The 15,808-nt window shown below is 30.3% G+C and overlaps 1 protein-coding gene across 1 annotated transcript; it reads right to left on the minus strand.

Moving 5' to 3' along the window:
• Window positions 1-3,663: 3,663 nt before the first annotated feature.
• On the minus strand, window positions 3,664-12,991 carry LOC107026765. Its single transcript, XM_015227846.2, has 2 exons — window positions 12,696-12,991; window positions 3,664-4,454 (listed from the first exon to the last, which is right to left on the minus strand). Exons 1-2 carry the CDS (start codon window positions 12,824-12,826, stop codon window positions 3,998-4,000), a joined length of 588 nt encoding a protein of 195 aa, XP_015083332.1. The 5' UTR covers window positions 12,827-12,991; the 3' UTR covers window positions 3,664-3,997.
• Between the last annotated feature and the right edge of the window lie 2,817 nt (window positions 12,992-15,808).

Genomic DNA, 15,808 nt, shown 5'->3' on the forward strand with positions numbered 1-15,808 from the left:
AATAAAAGGGTAGTTACTTCTTTTTATAGAGAAAAAAAAATTATTCAATCCTTGGTTGATATGGAAAAGGTGAAGAGTTATTTTGGTAACTTTTGCGTATCTTACCATTGTATTTATTTTAGGTAACTTCTTAAAATCAAAACTTTACCCACTTTGAGGGCAACACGGTGTACACTTATTTGTACTTACAAATTTGTAAATTCAGAAAGTTTCTAAAACTTTTAAAGTAGTTTTCTCCCAAAATTTTATATACACGGCCACATAATTAAATAGTTACTAAAAATTTGTACGTATGGTTAAATTTACAATGAAGCTAATTACTGTTAAGTTGAGTAATCACGTAGCTTTGAAATTATTCTAGGTACTTAAACCAAATGGTGTTAAATTTAAAGAACGCAAATGTAATTAAAATGTAACTTGTTATTAATAATTATAAGAAATTAAAGCTCAATTTTAAAAAGGTTTTTCTTCTATCCCAAAATATTTATCATATTTCATTTCTCAAAAATCAATCTATTTAAATTTTGTCTAATATTTTAAGATGCATTTTCCCACCATATTAATATGAGAATAATTGTAACTTATATTATTTTTAATTTAATTTTTGAATGTATCTAAATTTTAATTTTGAAATATTGAGCTAATCTAATCTAATTTAGCTCTAAGATTAATCAAATGAATGTTATTGAGAAATGAGGAATGCTTGGCATTGAAATAGCTCCCTCTTATCTCCAGAGGCGGAGCCACCTTATACTTCTTCGACGGAAAATTATACAATTTATATATAATTAAAATAATTTTTTATGTATATAGTAGATTTGGTACCGCCTTTGGTTACTTCTGTGGTTATTTTTAGAGGAAAGACTCAAAATAATCCATCATCTTTAGGTTAAGGCTCAAAGTGATCTTTGAGTTTTCACATGGAGCACTAATAGTTCCTCATGTTCGCAATATTGGTGCCCTTTTGGTCCTATCCTAAAAAATTTTGCCTATTTTTTAACATTAATTTTGTCCAAAATTTTATATAAGGGATGTTCAATCGTCTTTTTATATATTTAATAGAAATAATAACTCTATCTGAGAGAAGGTGATAAGGAAAACACCTTATTTTGTTCACTAGAAATATTACTGCAGTTAAACTAAGATCATCTTAACACATGACTTTGCAAGAAAAGAAAAAATTATATTATTGCGCGTGAAATTATCGTGATGAACCTCTCGACTTTACTTGCAATACGATTTCTACTAAATAAAACAAATTGTTTTTCTTCTAACATACTTTGATATGGATTTTTTATTTCTACTAAATATATAAAATGACGATTGAACATCCATACATAGGTTATGAATAAATCAATGCAAAAAAATAGGTAAAATTTTGAAGAGGACCAAAAGTGCACCAATATTACAAACATGATGAACTATTAGTGCTCCATGTGAAAACTGAAGGACCGCTTTAACACTTAACCCAGAGAAGAGGGACTATTTTGATCCTTTCCTCTTTATTTTTACATATTTTATATCCATTTATCAAAAATTCTAATTTCAACACTACTTATCTCCCTCTTTTATATCTCGTTTATCATAAACTAATTTATAAACACACTTTTTGCCCGTGTATATAAACTACTTACAATAAATTAACTAAGATATTATTTGTAATTGCATTCGAGGTACAAATAATAATATTTAACGGTAAATCATTTAAGTGGTCTTTCTTTTACAGCTATGTGTATTAGACCATCTCTATTTTACTCTCCATTCTCTATATTTGGAGAGTAACATAGAGAATTGGTTCTCCAAACACTCTCTATTCTTAAATTATATAGAAGCGTCTTACTATTTTACTTTTTGATTATTATAATATTATGTCTATTATATTACTAATTTAATATTTATCATTTGTAACAAGCTACTACTTTGGTCAAATTAACCAAATTTTTATTTTATTTTAAAAGGAAATTGTCACTCTAAATATATAACTTAAAGTTATTTTAATATTAATTATATTATATAAGATTATATTTATAATTATTTACCAAGTAATATAACATATGAAACATATTATTGATTTTCAATTATTTTTTTTGTCATTTTAAATATGTAATTTAGGTTATAATTAGTTTTCATTATGAAGTATGCACAAAATTTACATGATAATTCAAACTACTTTTTATGTTATGGTGATAATTATTAAACTATACTTTTTAAATATCAATGAAAAATTATTTGATTCAATAGTTCAAAATAGAATATGGGAAGTAAATAGTACACAAAATAATTGGATACAAGATGAAATTGTTAATTTATACAATTTTTAGCTACGCATAAAAATAAAGGACAAAAAATGCTCATTTTGGACTCCGTAATACATTAATAGAACATTCATGACCGCAACGTAATAGTCTTGAAAGTTAAGTATTTATATAAGATTTAAAATAAATTTTATGATAATACAATATTTATGATGCAATTATATTTCATCAATGATTTCACTTTTATTTGAATTGTTCGTTAATATGTATTATATATACTCCTTCCGTATTAAAAAGAATGTCTCTTATTTCCTTTTTAGTCTGTTTCAAAAATAACGACCCCTTTCCTTTTTTTACAACACTTTAACTTTAACTTTCCACATGACATGTTTAAGGCCACAAGATTAAAGGGTATTTTGATACATTTGACATAACTTTTATTTAGAATCACAAGATTAAAAAAAATTTCTTTCTTTTATTCCGTTCTAAGTCAAATAGACCATTCTTTTTTAAATGGAGGGAGTAATATTTATCGCAATTTATGTTTTTTAGAATAAAATATAATTTTGTATTAAATGAAGAATTTGAAAAAAAAATTATATAATCTTTATAGAGTGATTATTTTCAAAAAGAAGAAATAATTTATATTATGAAATTAAAAAATTAAAATGAAATAGAAATAATAAATAATATTGAGGAGAGTGAAAAAATAATTCTTCTTTAGAGAGTAAAATAGAGATTTGAATTGGAGTTGATTGTCTGAAAAATAGAGAATTTTATATTTAGAGAGTAAAATAGAGGATACGGTTGGAGAAGATAAAGATCCGGTCAAATATAATTAGGTCAAGTAATGTTCAATGGTCTTATAGATTCATGTTATGTATACTGCATAATAATTTATGGTTAAAATCTATTTAAATTGTATACTCATTATAATATAAAAATAACAAAGCTATAAACTTTTTTACTTTTTAAAACTATCAAATAATGCAATTAATTATACCAAAGCTAATATTTTTACAAAAAAATTAAGATTGACAGGAATATGCAAATTTCTTTATTTTTTACCCGTCAACATACTTGTAATTTTATACTTGAAGAAAATGTAACTTATTCTAATAATTATTAAAAGAAAATTAAAGCTCAATCTTATGAAGGGATTTTTTCAATTTGCAAGTACTTTATCATGTTTCACTTTTCGAGAATCAATCTACTAAAATTTTTAACTAATATTTTAAAATGCATTTTTTTATCATACAAATATGAGGATAATTGTAACTTAATAGTACTTTTAATATATTTTTTAAATTTAGATTTCAAAAGTTAATTTGATTCAATTTATCTCAGAAGATTAATCAAATCAACATTAAAGAAGTGAAGAGCCCTCTTGTCTCCCTCTTTCATAATATTACAAACTAATTTATTTTGAACACACGTTTTGCATGTATATTTTTTGTACGAGTAACTAACAAAAAAATGACTTTAATACTATTTGTTATTGCATTAGAGGCTACAACAGAGTAGAAACAACAGAAGAATCAAGGTTGGTTGAGGTACACACAGGTCAGAATCTGAAACGAATGCACAATATTGACTGTTCAGCCAAAAGAAAACAGAGACTCAAATTTTTTCATGACGGCACTGATCTAGTGAGCTTTTATTTGTGCCGTATATGCACCTTCTGCAGACGTTCAAGTCCACTAGTGTAAAAGCCAAAAGGCAGCAACAGAGTAGTTAATGGATTAGCTTCGTTGAATCCACTGCAATATGTCCGGTCGGATCACTCCCTCAAAACCATGTTTCATGGGTTTGAAACTAGTAGGCGAAACAGTGTTTAACTGCCTGTATTGGATATTTGTTCCCGCTGGGCTTCTTGGTTTCATCATCATGGAAATGGTCGGGTATGCTTTCTGCCATGTGTTACTAGCTGAGGTAAACAGATGCCTGCTGCTGGATTCCTTGTCTTTGCCAGCACCGTATTTCTGGAAAGCTTCAGGCTTGGGGGAGTGAGATGAGTTCCTAAGTTGCTTAGTTGCACTGGTGATTGCAATGTTATCTGAGCCTCGAATATTAGCAGATGGCTTCATTTTGTCAAGCCATCGAAGGATCCAATTACCAAGGTTCCGACCAGCTTCAATATCTCTTTCCTGTACCTTGCGATGAACGATCAGTGCCATATCAAATGCAGCTCGTGTTCGCCTGGAAAAGAAAGAAATATTTGAAAAACAATAATACAAGGATGAAGGAACAAAGCAATCAATATTAGAAAGAAAAGATCCTAAACAAGCATAACCAATATTGGACAGAAAAGATCATAAACAAGCATCTAACAACAGGGAATAACCATCCTTAGGCTAATCTGGCAATATTAACAACCTTGAATATTATCCAATCAACAGGTGACAGGGTACATCTCAAATATGAAGAATAAAAAAGGTAGAGACAATGTGAAACTATTGTGTGTTGAAAGAGGACCAGTAAACATTAGACAGTAACACTTCCACAAGGTGAAGAATTTGATCTCACTACCGTAACAAGAAAATTGAGGAATTACATACTAAATATACCATATAAAGCTCAACACAGATTCATATTCATGATAAACTTGGATGTGTACACGCTTGACATCAAATATCTAATTAAATTTGCCACAGTTCATGTCATGGATATACTACCTTGTATCAACACACACACAACATTTTCTTCCAGGCCCTATATTACTGATTGTTGTCATGAAGAATATTCACTCTCAGCTCATCCTGCTGACTTAAAAGCTATATCTAGCCTCTTCTTCCTCCTCATATCAACAGTTGTTCATATAAGGCGTGAACAAGAGAAATTATGATTTTATATCACTCAGAATCATTGATTGAACAGTATACTATTTCAACATGGCATAACATGGACAATGTGGTGAAGATGTGGTTAGTTTGGTCATATTAATTGAGATATTTTGACATCTACTACCAACTCAGACAGTAAACTAACTCATAGATTTTGATGAAGAGAAATATCGAAAGTTTTCTTCTAATTTTATTATCCTCATTTTCCTTAAACAGTAAAACAATTCACTATTTATCATTTATATATTTACTTTAAATTTTCTCAGACATGCATGCAGCATCTTTATCCATATCCTTCCATCTTGAACATAAAGGATTTGGCAAATCTAACACCTTAAAACACATAAATGATCTAATGGATGACCTAACGTGCCTACACAAATCCAGGAAATATAGGCCAGTGTTGCATGTTAAACTCACCACCTACATGCATCATCAGCTCTAAAAGTATTTACCAAGCAACTGTTCTTGAGATATAAGACAAGCATATTTTCCAGTCCCATTGCTTATAGAAAATTTAACTTTCACGAAATTCCAGGAACAAAAGAAACAGATGTACCTGAAACAATCTTATTCCAACAAGATTGTCATATGTCGGGGGAGTCCGAGAGACAAAATTGAGAAATGGGACATTGAATCCACCATTACCACTTACTAGAAGAGAGTTCATTTTAAACACAAAAATAAGTAATATCCAAGCTAAGAGACCTTTATTCAATAGTTGGGAACAGAACAATGGATCTGAAAATCCATATCAACAATACTCAAACAAATAAGAACAAAATCAAGTGGTCGAAACCGGAATAGCAAACGTTTGCCGTTTTATTTGAGAGAACAGCAACCATTGTCACTGAGAATGACTAAAAGCAGAAAGATACATGGGATGATGGGATGGGTATCATGACAAAAAAGGTCATTTAGGAGAAAGAACTGTATAGTACAATAATCAAGAACCATTACGCTGAGCTAAAATAACAATAAAAGTTGATGAAGATATAACAATAAGAAAATGACCAAGATAACATTTCGAGCTTAGACACCTATGGGAAGTTCTCCTCTTGACGGACTTCTCCAAGACAACTTCTCCATTTGCATTGGGAAGAAGTGACAAGTTTGTCACCGAGTCCTATAGAAACTATGTCAAATACTAGAACAAATTTATTCTTCCAATACTCGTATTTACTTTCTGGTAGTTCCATTACTCTACTCATGAAAGTATCTTTATACCATCGAAAATGACCCAAATGTTTACACTTAAGTCCATTTAAGAGAGTTCTAATAGTCTCATTTTGGTTGGAAAATCTTCCATTAAAATGTTCCAAAATGGTTAGAACCAGTGTATAAACTGCATCTTCAACCTTATTCACAGAAGTCCTTTCTGCTGGTTGACCCTTTTCATCCGTACCAGTTTCTCTTACAATTTCTTCTTTGTATGCATTCATTATTGCATACCTTTCTTCAGGTGTTAGGAAATTATCCCACCAACCTCTTAGTTGACCTGTAAAACCTGCTATGATCATTTTACATATGGCATGATCATTATTATTATTCGTATGACGGCAAATTGATGAGTACATCAACATACGATGTACTACAATGGATACCTGTCTTTCAGTTAAGGCATCAATATTCCATTCATATACCTCATTTCCACTGTAGGATGTGTTAGTTTGATTCAATCTCTTTCTTCAACTAGCACATCTTGGGGAGTAGGTCGAGGATAATAATAAGTCATCATAGACGGGAGAGTTGCATAACCTCCTTTTCCTATAATCTTTTGTCGTTGGTTATAACCAGATTTAAATCTTCTGGAGTGTACTTCCGAAACATCTTGATTCGGATATTGGATACCAGAGAGTTGATTAAAATAATCATTTTTAGAAAAATCATTAGAAATAGGTTTTGAACCTAAACCAGACAATTTTTTGTCAAGAAGATCTTCAACTTCTTTATAAAAAGATTTAACTTTAAAACCAGTTGATTTTGTTCTTATTTGTTTAAGAATTGCAGAATTTGATAAATCAGACACTTCTATGAGAAGTGGTCAAAGCGATACAGCTGATGAACAATCAGTAGATCAAAACTGCGAGCTATCAGAGGGACAGCTGCAACAAGTGGAAGAATTCCTAGCATCTATGAAGGAACAGGAACACACAATAAAGAAGAACCTTAAAGGAAAAGATAAGATTTAAAATCTTATCGAAAATCTTATCTTTAACTGTTTAAAACAGTATGTAGGGCCCATATGAGTCTTTACTTTTATTTTTCTATATAAGGAGCCTCACTTAGAGGCATAAGGTAGGTTTAAGTTTTCAAGTTTTATCTTTTCTCTCTTCTCTCCTTGTAAAGAACTTTTCTTTGTGAAGTTAATAAAAGCAATAGCTTTGGTGTGAAGATCTTTCTTCAAGGTATTATTTTATTTTATTTTATTATTATCTTCTTATGATTGCCGCCTCAATGGCCGGCTAAGTTACCTTCATATCTATGCGAGCTTCATAATTTCTATATGATGTTCTTGTCTAATATCTGGATCTAACTAAGTTATAATGTATTCATATTATAGTTCTTTAATCTTTTATCATAAGTTTTGACTTGGTTTCGAGGTGGTGGTAAATTGTAAATATCAAATGATAGCGAGCAATGGGTATTGTAAGTCCCCGTTGATGTTAGGGGCAGCCTGAAACCCTTGTTAAGAACTGCTATCAATTGATGCTTTACGATGAACTCCCATGCTTGAGTAAAAGATTACCATACAGCCAAAATTTAAGATAAAACTTTGAACATAACTATAATACGTTGCATAGTATAACCTGGTGTACAAATCTAGATCTGGATGGCCGCGCGGACTACCGCCAGCCCCTAGATCCTGTTATGTGGCCGCGCGGACTACCGCCAGCCCCTAGATCCTGTTATGGTATCAGAGCCAGATATTCTTTAAGAACATGTAATAGATCTAATGATGGTAAGCATAGATATGAAATTTCATTGTAATTATGAATATTGAAGATAATCATGTTACAAGTTCGAGATTAGAAGAGGTAGATATACCTCAAAACCTTGATTTGTTAAACAAATGGACTATCCCTAAAGTAGATACAAGACTTATTTATGATTATGGTTGGTTTGATAAATTATCTACTAAGCAGGTGGTTAAAACCACAGAACAGTCTCTGGCGTTAAACTCTGATGAACAAACTATTCAATTATTAAATAAGAGGGATATTGACCTTTACAAATCCAGATATAACTGGATGCATATCGGTATGGTGCAAATTGCCTTCAAGCCTTTAACTCTTAAAGGGTTACCTGAAACGTTTTTAGCAGCTCTAAGAGATGCTAGAAACTTAGATTTCAGACAATCGCTTATGGGTTCTATTGAATCTACTGTTGCTTACGGGCCAGTATATTTCAATACTCAACCTAATTTGCAATTGTCTTTATCTGACAGGAATATTCTTGATGCTCTTACGTTAAATGTTAAAATGCATGGATATAACTATGCAGTCGGATCTGAGCTTATATGTCTTTCTTATAGAATTTATTATAAGTTATTAACTACTTTGAATCCTAGATGTAAGTTATACGATTCATCTAGTGAAACTATCCTTGTCGAAACTAATTTTGTTAAATCGAAAATTACGACAAGAAGGCCTATTAAATTGGATGAAATCGATTTTCCAGAAAAATGGATTTTAAACAATGCTGTGTCTCAAAGACAGGTTGCTGAGGAAGTCACTAATAGTGACTATTCCCATATTTCACAGAATCCTGATGGAAAGGTATGTATTGAGTTTTCAAATAACTCTTCAGTTTATAACTCTCCTATATACAATAGGAGATCTTTCTCTGGTTACAGGAGGTTACCAGAGATCCAACATATTTCTCCGATAAATGAAGGTCCTAGCTATGGAACAGCTAGACGAAGGCCTCTATCTCTTCATACTCTAAGTGATACTATGAGCGAAGGATTGGTAGAAAGGGTAAGAATAGACCCTAAGACAAATATTGTCCAAGCAACAGATAAGTTGTCAGATATGGATCCAACTCAGTCAGAAATGGACTTCAGTGTTGATAAATCAACCGATCTCAATGATATTTGATTATGTTTAAACAACTTACTGATTTTAGTCCAGGGTCCCTGGCAAGAAAACATATTCAAAAAGAATTTTATAAGAAAAAATGGAACCAATTTAGAATTTGGTTTTTTGAAACTTATAGTGAAAATGATTTAAAAAATATTTCCGAAGACTTTTATGATATTTGTAAATTACATAACAAAATTATTTATTTTGTTCCTTGGTTTATAACTACTTATTTACCTTTATATATAAATGTTATTGAAAGAACTTATAAAGAAAATAGTGGTGCTATTGTAAAAGCCACTTATCCTCCTCAAGCACCCTTTATTTTACCAAATAATACTGGGATAACTTTTTCAAACCTTTGAACAAAGTTTTAAAATGGATAAGGTATCCTATTCCTAATAAAAAAGATCTTCTTTCAAGATTATATGATGCCAATATATTTTCAAAATTTGATTTAAAATCAGGTTATTGGCAGATCCAAATTTTTAAAGAGCATACTTATAAAACTGCGTTTAATGTTCCCTTTGGTCAATATGAATGGAATGTTATGCCTTTTGGTTTAAAAAACGCACCTTCTGAATTTCAAAAAATTATGAATGACATTTTTAATCCTTATATGGATTTCATTATTGTTTATATTGATGATATTCTTGTTTATTCTAAAACATTAGAATCTCATATTAAACATCTTGATATTTTCAAAAATATTGTTATTCAAAATGGTTTGGTTATATCTAAAACCAAAATGAGTCTTTTCCAGACTGATGTAAGGTTTCTGGGTCATCAAATTTGCAAAGGGAGAATTACTCCAATTCAAAGATCCATAGATTTTGCATCAAAATTTCCTGATGAAATCATTGATAAAACTATGCTACAAAGATTTTTGGGCAGCATAAATTATATTTCACCTTTTTACAAAATTTATCTAAAGATCTTGCTCCTTTGACAGATAGGTTGAAGAAAGGTAGAATGTTACCTTGGAATGATGATCTTACTAATTTGGTTAAATCCATTAAGCAAAGAGTTAAAGTTTTACCTTGTCTTACTCTTGCTAATCCTAATTGGATTAAAATCATTGAGACAGATGCGTCTAACATTGGTTATGGTGGGATTTTAAAGCAGGTTAATCCCTATGACAAAATAGAATATCTTGTTAGATTTCATTCAGGCAAATGGTCTGATTCACAGCGAAAATATGCGACTGTGGCACATGAAATGCTTTGTGTGGTTAAATGTGTATTAAAGTTCCAGGATGACTTATATAATCAAAAATTTATTATTAGAACTGATGCCCAATCAGTTAAGTATATGTTTGATAAAGATTTCAAGCACGATATATCTAAATTAATGTTTGCTAGGTGGCAGGCACAGCTAGCTCCTTTTGATTTTGAAATCCATTATAAAAAGGGAAGTGATAACTCTCTTCCTCATTTCTTATCCAGAGAATTTTTAAATCAGTAAAATGTCTCCTTATAGCTATATATTTGAGAATAAGACTCTTATTACAATTTTTATAGCTTTACAGTCTTTAAATTCTGATTTAAAGGAAACTATTATTGATAGAATATTTGATGGTATTCTAATGGAAGATTTCCTCCATGATTATGAAATTGTTTCCCTAAATGATAATATTTGGGAATATGATATCGAAGGACATTTTGATAGTTATTAAAATGTTTTCTTCGCCTTTTCAGGATGGCGGGAGGTAATGAACCTCCATGGTCACATATTCGTGGTCGAGGAGGAAGAAATAGCAGGGGTAGAGGAAGATCATCCTCTTACCAATCTACGAGGTCGTCATACGACTCTTCTTACCCAGTTATACAACATGGACACAAAACCTTGATTAAATCAAGGGTTGGAGAAGCTTCTTCATCAGCTTCATCTACATTAAATCTTAAGGATATTCCGAAAGACAGTTCATTATATGAACAAATTCAAGCATATCTGCAAACAAAAGAGCAAAGTTATACTTTTCCTTCTATGGCCAAAGAAACTGACCCAGTCAGTAATCCAGAAGAAACGGATAAAAAAGAGATTATATTTCTTTTGGAAAATTCTGAAATTCCGAGGAGAAATGAGCCCTGGAATATACTCCAGAGATATCTTACAAAGGGATTATATTTCCCTGGCGAGACATATAAGTCTCGAACCTACTATGAATCTATTCTGAGTTATACTAAAAGTGCATAATTCCAGCACTTTGCTGATTTTGATAATACTATTTATAATTTCTCCAAAATAACATTCAAGCAGATTATATCAGCTGATGATTGGGGAATCTCCACCCTTCAGGAGAAACAAGTTATGGTAAATGGGGTAAATATGAGTTTTACCTACTGGGATTATATCCAAGCTTTTAACAAAGTTTTTTAGTATAATAATTATAAACAAAAGCACACTTGGTTTGTAAAAATATGTGCTAAAGTTTTTGCCAAAGATTTACCAAACTGGTTTTTAAATTGGTGGTCTTTCCATGGACCAACGATAAAGATTATACCAGATAACTTTTTTAATCTTTATAAGGAATGGGCAAAAGTTTCCCCATTTATTACAAACTTATTTTTACAAGATCATGTTTCATGTATTGATAAGATTGATCAGATGTATTTTTTCATAGAGTTCTCTATTCCTTGGATCCATAAATGGACTTCTCCAAGACAACTTCTCCATTTGCATTGGGAAGAAGTGACAAGTTTGTCACCGAGTCCTATAGAAACTATGTCAAATACTAGAACATGAAACTGCATATGCATTCAAACTGGGCCCTGAAATTGGAAATGTCCGCCAAGTATGCTGATAAGTCATCCTAAGCTTCTCTCTTTTTTCAATATCGTCCTAAACTTCTTTTCACCTTCCTTTCTATTATTAGTGTTGCTCCATAGAAAGCCGAGAGTAGTAACATTAGATGATCGCTTTTGTCGATACATTAGTCTCTCAATCAGTTTTATCCTAATATTAACTCCCAATCAGTTTTACCCTACTATTACTCTTCCAATGTCTCCCACACTCTCTTTCTCTTATGGTTCTCCCAGTCCTGATAGCAAAAATTTTGCCTCAAATTCAACTTTGTCTTCTACCCTTGCCTCTTTTCCTCTCTCATTCCTATTAGCCTAGTTTTTCAATCATTAGATAAAATGCAGAGACCATGTATATTAATATCCCACAGTAACCTATCTTTAGCCTCTTGCTCTCCATTCCCCTCATTTACCTAAAAGCACGAGGACAATGACAATGGCAACCGCTGCAAACACTCATATGCTATTGCTTATTGTATGATTAATATGAAGCTGTTTCTCCAGATACTAATTTTTCACTTTCCTCTCTTGAGACTTGCCCTGAAATTGAGTGTATACACTGTAGAATCAATCACATTGAATCAAATTGCTTGTCTCTATTTCCAGTCAACGGATTGATAAATTATATAAGCTAAGAAAAACAAAAGCAAATATTCACAAAAAAAAAAACATCATTAGAGATCAAAATCAGATCCAATTCAAATAACAAAATACCTTTGAGCGAAATCACGAAGCCTGGGATACTTTGGACTAATGAGCTTACGCTGAATCCTCAAGAAAAGCCTGTAAGTTCGCTTCAGACCCAAAAAATACGCCGTTCCCAATGTGATCTCCCATAGAACCATTTTCTTTCTAGAACTTTCTTCTTCCTCTATCAGTCTCTTTTTCAGGCAAAAAAAAAAACTGTTTTTCTTCTTCAATTTTTATGAGAAAATATGGCGTTTCCGTTTACGTTTTCAACAAGGCAAGTTAAAGTAGTCCCTTTCTGGATAGCCGCCGGAAAGTACCAGCAATTTCCCTTCTGTCGGCTTTCTGCCTTTTCTCTAAATTGGGCCATTTTGGGCCACGGTAGACTGACGGCCCATTTAAATTAGAATGACTTTCAAAAAAGGAAAAATACTCAAATACACATATTATGTTTCCCTTTTTTTCAATATACATTTTTATTTCTAAAACCCCAAAAATAATTTATTTCTTCAATGTATTTGAGATACATATCAATGTATCCGAGCTACATATTATGTATCCGATTTATGTTATAATGTATTCGAGATACTGTATCGGGTTTATGTTATAATGTATCCGAGATACTCTTTAATGTATCCAAACTACATATTATGTATCCATTTTGTGTTACTTTTAAGGGATTCATGTAATTACAAACTAAAGAGGGATAGATTGTAATTTAATATTAAAACTATGTGATTCCTAAAATTTTACACTTTCAAAAGTGACCATAGATTAGACTTGATTAGATGTCAATAATTATAGTTTACTTAATTATGATTCATAGTTATATGTCAGAAGGAGAAGAGAGGAAAACAACGTCGGTAGAGGAAGGATAGAGGCAATAGAGAGCGTGAACACGTGTTGTATTCATTGTTTCAAGTTGTATCACGAAAAATAATTGATTTGTATCAATGAATACAATTGTATCAAGTTATATCAAATTGGATCAACAAATATAATTGTATCAAGTGTATATGTCACTTGTGTATTCACTTTGTATCAAGTGTATAAATGAATAATTATATCAAGTGTATTTTCTCCATGCGTATTCAGTTTGTATCGATGTATTTGAGTGTATCTGCAACTGATTATAAATCTGTATCAATATAATCAAGTGTATTTTGTCTTAATTGTACATTTATCATGTGTTGTATACTCTTTCATAATATGATTGATACGATATCATATCTATCTATTGAAAATTTGGGTATGAAATCAAAGAGGAAATGAGAAAGAAGAGAGGTTTCCACCATCTCTCATGCGCTTTGTATCATTTTATATGAACATATTAAATTGTCACTCATCTTATGTTGACTCAATAGTAATTCTTCCAAATTTAACTTAATTCTTCAATAATCTTCAATCCTCATATTGGTCCAATTCTAAAAGCAATGATTGACGGTAGTAGATAAGGCAAAGCGTCAGTTTATAAACACATACAAAAAGTTGACCATCTTAATTAACTTTATTTAAAAAGTATATGTAAGAAAGCAAAGTTCACTTGCCCATTTTATTTCTTTTTAACTAGCTTAAGCTTCCACTTTAAGCAAAAAAATGGTCCCTCTAGTTTAAAGCCCGGTCAATTACTTGATACTGTTAGAGCAATTTCATGAACAAAATGATTAAAAAGCAATTTTAGTACTTTTTGTTCTTGAGTTTGACATCAAAATTGAATTTTGATCGTGCTATCGGATTTCCACAACTAATTTTCAAAAAAATTCAAGCAATCAATCTTACGTTTTGATCCGTTTATAATTTAAAGTATTAATATAATAAAATCTTTCTTCTATTTATAATTTCTTAAAAACTAAGAAATACATAAAATTAATAGTGAACAAATATTATTCAACAAAAATAGTATACGAAGTTCTTTTAAAAGGAATATGGCACCTATTAGGTGGGGAATAAAAACATCTTTTCGAAAAGTAATTCCTCTTATTTCGCCCACTAATAAGCTAATAAAGTGAACTACAAAATCCTTGTAGGAAAAGTACCAAGTAATTGTAGTTAACTTTACTAGCAAAATTATGCTCATTTGCTTGTTATTTTAAGAGATTGCAGATTTTAGAATAAATTTTCTTCTTATGTGATCTCTCTTCTTAAAGACTTGTATAGAGATATTAAATTTACGGTATTGATAATATAATTATTATTACATATAAAAAAGATGTTTTTTATAAATTAATGTCAAATAAGTTAACTTAAAAGACAGTATTAAATAAATTAATGGGTAGGATTTTCATAAATATCGGGAACTAAAGTGTCTTTGCAATACGGAAGATTATCTTTCTTACTGTGTTGTTAGAGCTACGGATGTTTAGCGCAAATTATTATTCCCTTAATCTTACTTGATATAGTATTAAATAAAAAAAATAAAAAACTTTTAGAATTTCTTGTCTAGAATAATTTTTCTATATTTGTGTGATTATTATTTATTTCATTAAGAATAAAATAAAATTTTAAAGTTAAATTATTACTAATTACAGTAAAATAATATTTCTTAAAAGAAAAAAGAAAAAAATGTCAAATGAAATGAAAAGAAAAAAATATATAATTTTGTTTTTGGTACAAGTGTATTCTCAAATTTAATGGCACTATTTGCTCATAAATTCCTTACTAATTACTTTCGGACATCTCTAATTACTGGTCCACTTTTAAATTGACACTTCTATTAGAAAATTAATTATTATGTAAATTTATTATTTTATTTTTATTAATTATAAAATAAATAAATTAAAAATTTAATATTTTTAAAAATACTATCTTTTCTAAAATAAATAATTTTAAAATATAATAAATTAAATTATTTTTTTTTTATTCATCAAAATGAACAAGTACCATCTAGGACGTAGGGAAGATTAATGAACGATACAATTTCAATAAATATAAAGTATTCAAAAGGGTAGAGATTTGAGTTTAGGTGGCTAAGTGAATAGGTGGACAAATCTAGGAGGTAATGTGTACGATTTCATAAATATTGGGGGCTAAACTGTCTTTGTAAAAAGGAAGGTATCTTTCCACCTCAACGGTTAGAGTTACGGATGCAATTTATTACTATTAATTATTATTTTATTTTTGTACTCTTATTTTAATGGCAT

The sequence above is a fragment of the Solanum pennellii genome, chromosome 8 (genome assembly GCF_001406875.1).
Source record: "Solanum pennellii chromosome 8, SPENNV200".
Taxonomy (NCBI): Eukaryota; Viridiplantae; Streptophyta; class Magnoliopsida; order Solanales; family Solanaceae; genus Solanum; species Solanum pennellii.

Bases quoted from the DNA above. Each gene is read 5' to 3' on its own strand.
- LOC107026765 (XM_015227846.2), bottom strand. From the start codon at position 12,826: ATGGTTCTATGGGAGATCACATTGGGAACGGCGTATTTTTTGGGTCTG. The intron at 4,455-12,695 runs GTATTTTGTTAT...TTTCTTTTCCAG, and splicing joins CTTCGTGATTTCGCTCAAAG to GCGAACACGAGCTGCATTTG.